This window comes from Coturnix japonica, chromosome 24 (assembly GCF_054131305.1).
Source record: "Coturnix japonica strain WE chromosome 24, WE-NBRP24, whole genome shotgun sequence".
In the NCBI taxonomy this organism is placed as follows: Eukaryota; Metazoa; Chordata; class Aves; order Galliformes; family Phasianidae; genus Coturnix; species Coturnix japonica.
In genome coordinates this window covers 4,820,906-4,827,500 of record NC_140686.1, presented here as the reverse complement: position 1 = coordinate 4,827,500, position 6,595 = coordinate 4,820,906, and the positions used below count along the sequence as shown (strand labels likewise).

General features: G+C 50.3%; 1 protein-coding gene across 2 annotated transcripts in view; it reads left to right on the top strand.

Moving 5' to 3' along the window:
• The window catches only part of LOC146757124 (uncharacterized), a 7,794-nt gene extending 5,302 nt beyond the window's left edge, over positions 1-2,492 (top strand). Inside the window, exons 6-8 of one of the 2 annotated variants that reach the window (XM_085523470.1) lie at positions 680-823; positions 1,348-1,489; positions 1,675-2,492. In XM_085523470.1, coding sequence (XP_085379596.1) covers positions 680-823; positions 1,348-1,489; positions 1,675-1,771 — 383 coding nt within the window. In that variant the 3' untranslated portion in view covers positions 1,772-2,492. The other variant, XM_085523471.1, reaches the window with a different exon arrangement.
• The last annotated feature ends 4,103 nt before the right edge of the window (positions 2,493-6,595 follow it).

Below are 6,595 nucleotides of genomic sequence, written 5' to 3'. Positions count from 1 at the left end.
CTGGGAAGCTGAGGTGTGATATGCAGGTGTGGGCAGGCTGTAGCCTGCACAGCAGGAAGGAATGGGTCAGAGCCGTGCTGCAGCCGTGTTCCATGTATCACCTTGCAGGTGCTGTCAAGCACCAGAGCTGGTCTGCTGCCAGATGGTCTGCATCCAGCCAAGACCCAGAGGCAGCTGCTCCCCCAGCACAACCATTACTTGTCAGAGCTGCTTTGTGCAGTCATTGGCACCCAGATGGCAGCAAGTGGCAAAGTGGCAAGCGCTGTGCTTCTGTTCATCCAAAGCCCTCCGTGCAGCTGAGCAAGTTCAAGGCAGGAGAAGCATCCCGAGCAGGGTTGGCTGCCTTTGCTAATGCTGGAAATGAGGTGGAGATGCTAATTCTGAAGGCTTGGACTGTGTGTTAGAGCTTGGATTTCAGCCTGCAGCTACCTGGCTGTGATGGGCTGGTGACAGCACAGAATGTGAGGGCCTTGCACAGGAGCTGATTCCTCAAGAGGTGTGAGGGAGTCAGCATTGTCCAATAGCTGGAAGGGCCCAAATGCCTTTGGGTAACAGAGGGGCTCACAGTGTACTTGGGGGTGGGGGGCCTGGACTTTACCTGAGCTCGGGATTGGTGAAGCTCAGTTTTTGATGAGGGCACGTGACATCCCACTCCTACTGCCCTGCTTTCTTTCTAAAGGAACGGACCAACAAAGTGAGCGGGATGCACTCCAGGAAGGTGGATATCCCACACTGCCGGTCCCGGATGCACTCCAGGAAGGTGGATATCCCACACTGCCCATCCCGGACAGAGGAATGCAGGCAGCACCAACCAGCATGCCAGGTAATTTCTGTCCCATGATCATACGGTGTCACAAACCAGAGTCACTGCGTGCCTGCAGGCTCTTGCTGCCAGCTCTTGCACACCAGGTCAGCAGCCAGACCTGAGCGTGTGAGCATAGAGCACATGTAAAAGAAGCAGGAGTGTTTCTCCCCTGGGCTGGCTCTGGCTGTGCCCTGTGCTGGCTGAAGCCTGACCTTCAGCCTGGGGGGCGTCCCACAGGAGAGCTCAGGACACGCATGCCGGGAAAAGCATGAGGGATTCTGCTCTGTAGCTCTCCCCACAGACCAAGCCCAGACCCCAGAGTACAGCCCCAGCTCTCGGCCCAGAGGAGGACACGGGTAGTGCCTGTGCAGCCTCTTCGTACCCAACGAGAGGTGGAAGCAATCCTTCTTGTCCTCCGGTGCTTCGGCACCAGAGACGGAGGCACCCACTGACAAAATGACCTCTTGGGTCCATGAAGCACACTGAGAGATTATCTGTAGCGCAGCTGAAGGTAACGTGGGACATTGTCTCATTTCTTCCAGGGATGAACACAGGCAAAAGCACAGAGGCTGCTGCTCACACATCTGTGCGGAAGCGCCGCATTCCGGTGACGGTCTCAGCAATGCTGCTGCCTGCGCTGGTGCTGGCCGTTGGTACTGTGATATGGGTGCTCAAAAACTACCTGTGAGTTGGCCTTTCCCCAGAACACCTTATTGCTGCATTTGGCAATGAAGCATTTGTGGTGCCAGGATCCTGGACGGCCAAATCAGCCGCTGGCAGTACACTGCCAGGACTCAGGTTGCAAAGTCTTTCAAGTTTCCCCTTATTTCCTGTCAGTGAGTAGTGCTTTCTGAAACTCATTCTCACAGAGCACGCAAGAGGGAAAAGAGAGCAGCAGAAGCAGCAGATAGAGCTGGGGAAGGCAACGAGACAGACTCTGACCCAGTCAAACAAGAGTCTCCCTAATAGCTCCAGTCCGTTCCATTCTGCCATTGAAGAGGCCAGAAGTCTTCAAGGTCATCTGGAAGACCTGGAGCTTGAACTCAAAGCCATGAAAGAGATCCTTGGGAACAGTCCTGAGTGCTGCCTTCTGTCAGAGGATGGCCCTGAATGTGAGAGCAGAGCTTTTGTCCTTCATCCTGCATTCTCCAGGACAGGTATCACCAGCAGTTTGAAGATTCTTAGCTTGACACAGCTACATTCCTGTTGAGGGTCCTAATGAGGACCCAGAAAACGAGCTTCCTCTGACTGCCGGACAATGCGTAATGTCTTTGGAGATGTGGGTGAGAATGGCTGGTTTCAGGGAGAGCTGACAGATGGCACAAGAGGACTGGTCCCTTCCAATTTGGTTGCGGAGCTTTCAGATGATGAACTGGATACACCTGGAGATCCTGTCAGAATTCCTGCATTGCTCCATCTGCAAGACTACCATTGTTCCACTCAATGGAACAACTCGATGTTGAGCAGAATGTGGTTGAGCTCCTTCGGGAACTCTCTGAGGCGACTGACAGCGGAACTGCATAGCTTTATTGTATATGAAAAACAACCAAACAACTGTCCCCTCCCTCTCCCTTCCCCTCGCACCCCCCTACCCCCTCCCCCAAAAAAAGACAAAAAAACCCCAAAAAAACCCTAAAAAAACAACAAAAAACAACCCACCCTCAATAAAACAAAAATCCAAAACCAATTAAAATCTCAACGCTGTTCTTTTTCTGGGATACACTGAGGTGACGCTTCTTCTACCTTAGACTTTGCAATGAGTTTGTGTCACGGAGTTCTCTCTAGAGCTCACTCGGTGACAGCGGGAACAAACCCAGGGAGAGAAGGAACAAAGAACCTCCCCTCTCTAACAGCGCGGTGCGGGGGCAATAAAGAACTGGGGGGGGGGTTGGCACTCACCTCTCATTGGGGTACCATCCCGTTCTCTGCAAGCCACGATGTTGTGGGAAGCTGTGGAGGAACTGCTCAAATGTATTCTCTCTAAGAGAGGGGAGCAGGTATCTCCTAAATGCATATCCGAGCTGGTAAAATGGGCTCATATGAATGGACATCTTCAGGAGGTGGCACTGATGTTCACTGTAGCCGAATGTCGAGAAATAGTCGACCATATGTGGGACTTTGTTATCTCCAAAAATAAGGAATACAAAATAAATACATTGAAGAATATGCAAGCCGAGTGGGAGATTGCTGCTGCTGTGGTACAAGCTCTATCCGGACCTAGTGCTCAGTCAAGGTCAGAGCTTGACTCCCTGTTACCAGGAGTTTCGTACTCCGTTTGCTCATCAGCCTCACAAGTCAGGGCTGCCGCAGAAGCCCCGAATAATCCCCCGTCCTCGACCTCTTCAACGTCTCTGGCAGATCCGGTTTTGGCTGGTGAGGAAGGTGCGGTGGGGGGGGGCTGAGGGGTGTGCAGAGCAGCAAGAAGCTCCTGAGAGTGAAAGCGACTCGGATAATGGTGGGAATGAGAAAGCGTTGGAGGAACATAATAAAACATTAACTGAGGAGCTGCAGGACTTAGAACTGCGTACGAAGGAGGCATCAGTCTCTTTGAGCGTTTCACCGATGTCTTTACAGCCCCTGTCTATGCGATTCCCCCCCACACGTAGCGATCCTCCACCTTTGTGTTGGTCTGGAGTCATTAGAGACATGATATTGGAGGGACCGTGTCAAGCTGTGTTTCAGCTCGCTTGCCCGCTGATAGACGATCAGCAGGGAGCTGCTCGGTGGGAAGTGCATCATTGGAAATTGTTACAGCAGGCTGGTAAGACTGTGACTGACTATGGGATACGATCTGAAGCTTCTAAGCAAATCATTCAGTGGATTTTCACTGAGGATACTCATATGACACTAGACACTTCTAATCTTGTGCGGTTGTTACTAACACCACCAGAATACGTTGTTGGTCTCATCTCAAGGCAGAAAATAGCATCCAGCCTTTATAGTAACTGTGTTGTGTGTTTCTTTCCTAGTGGAATTGCTTTGTAACTTGCGGTGTTATAAATAATATTAGTAATGGTTTGACATAGTGTGTGATTTTCAGTGTTACCAATGCAGTCTCAAGAATTAGAATTTTAGGCATTATCCATAGATCAAATGTGTGTTAAAGAAAGGATTTGATGTAATCAGTGCTGTAATCTATGGGAATAGCTCTTTTAGTATGTTAGTACTGCTCACTCATGATGTTATTAGCCTATTAATTAGCTTTTCTTAATTTGCAAAGACAAAACCTGGAAAGGAATCCCAGGCAAAGGGATGACCCTGTATCGTAGAATGGATACGTCTCTTACACCCAACTAATTGGGATTTTAAAAATATGACCATGCATCACTTGAGACAAAAGTGCATACTAATAGAACTAAATTTGATAGTTTATTCTGTTTTCCAGGCAGCTGTTCCACCTGGGCTCTGTATCACGCACTGGCCATGCGGATATGGTGTACAACTGGAAGAAATCCTTCAGACCCTGAATGCAGGAGAGAATCTGTGATGGGTGAGAGAGGAAAGGTGCACTTTGAAGCAGGGAAGGCCCTGCTGGCACCGCCTGTCGCAACCACCACCAACACGGTTTGCTGTTTCTCAAGGGTCAATAAGTAATAATGCCCCTAGTGATACTCCAGCACATTTGTCCTCTAAAACTGGTTCTATCTGACATGCAACTTCATAAAGTTCAATTATCAATTATTAGCTCAAAGGCATGGTTATGAGCATCCTAAAAGCATTTGTTGCACAATAGTTAGTGGCCATTAAAAATCAATATATCAGAGTATATGAAAGTTGAAGACTTTTCCTAACTAGTGACATGTGAACACAATGGGACCCTCATGGATTTATTTCCAGGTTGCAGAAACTTAGGTTGCAGAGCAAACGAGTTTGTTCTTTTTAGTAGGTTTAACAGTAATGTTGTTATGCTGTGTTTGACTTGTCTCTTTTTTCACTTCTAGAGGATTGTCAATCGAGGCCTTGATTGAGTTATAATGGTTATGTTATTAATATAAGTAGTGTTGTTATTCTATAGGCAGTAGCTTGCTAATTAATAAAAAAGGGGGGGTCGCCGCGCTCCGACCCCGCAGAGCTCCACTCCATGCGGTACTTTGAAATAGGGATGACGGAATCCGGCCCCGAGCAGCCCTGGTTCTTTGAAGTGGGGTACGTGGATGGCGAAATCTTCGTGCACTACAACAGCTCCGGTCGGAGGTACGTGCCCCGCACGGGGACAAGTACCAGTGCTGCGTGGAGCACGCCAGCCTGCCCCAGCCCAGCCTCTACTCATGAGGTGAGTGAGGGGATGTGGGGCTGGGGGGCTCTGGGCTGCCCCTTCCGCTGCTGACAGCCCTGCCTTCCCCCAGAGCAGTCACAGTCCAGCCTGGTGCCCAACGTGGTGGGGGTGGTTGTCGCCGTTTTGGCCATTGCCATCATGGCTGGCGTTGGATTCATCATCTACAGACGCCATGCAGGTAAAAGTGGAGGGGTGTAGGAGGACAGTGGGGGCTGTGGGGGGATTTGAGGCTCCCTCAGGAGCCCTCAGCCTGGCTGTGATGTGAACCTGTGCTGATGCATCTCTCTGTCTGCAGGGAAGAAGGAGAAAGGCTACAACACGGCGCCCAGTGAGTGATGAGGGCAGCGCTGTCCCCCACCTCTGCCCAGTGCCAGGGCAGCATTGGGGTCCCCGCTTTCTCCCAGGGTTCCCCTTCCTGGTGCTCAAAGCTGCTCCATGCCCCACAGCAAGAACAGGGCTGGGGGTCATGGCTGTGAGAGTCCTTCCTTGTTTTCTGGCTCCAAGCTTGCTTCCTGAGGTGTTTCTTGTGAGAAGACTCTCAATGATTTATTGAAGTGGCAAGTAATGGGTGCTACCGTGTGACAATCAATATCACTTTTTGGGTATTTGAATATTTGAAAGCACCTTCCTTGAGAGCTGTTTGCCTCCAGAAGAGTGCTCATGACTGTTTATGAGCGGAAGATCTGGCCCGGGACTAAATAGCTCCAGCTTGGTGTGGGAAATCTGGGTAATGAAGCCATCGTGCCCTGTGAAAAACAGGATGCGGATGGGTATCCCTGCTCCCTCTTATCTGCTGGCAAGGCTCAGAAGATGGGAACAAAGGAATTTCTGCTAAGATCCCAGAGCCAGAAGCTTCCATTCCAAGGAGTGCTGACTCAACTACTTTGGATTCGAGCTGTCACTCCAAAGTGAGCTGACTTGACCACTTTGGACATATAAATAAGTTGGTGCTACCATTGGAAATTGTCATCGTGGTCACCATTAACAGAACAACGCCTGACGACCCACCACGACTGAAGACCAATGACTGAACTACAAACCTCGATGGATCCATGGTGGTGAATATCTCCCTCTTGCTTCCTACAGAGACTCCTTGCTTCTATTTCATATTTTTACTGCATTCCCTTCCCCATACACCATAATAGCGTCCGTCCTCCCCTTCCCCATCTCCCTGATAAAGTCTTGTAATAAACTGGTCGGACCAATGTTTGAACCATTGTTTCTTAATCCCGCACCAGGTATATGTATATCAAAGAACCTTGCCTCCCTCCTACAAACTGGGCTGAGACAATGGCTCTTCTTACCTTACAGGCCAGGAAGGTGGAACCAGCAACTCGAGCACAGCTGCGGTGTGGGGCTGGGGGTTGGAAGGGGTCCCTGTGCTCCTTGTGCTCCTTGTGGTGCTGCACCAGGGCTGGGCTGGGACTCTGCAGGGAGCTGAGGGTTGGGATGTGAACGTGGCCCTATGGGACACCATCTCTTCTTCTTCACACAGGAAGTAACCAAACCGTCTG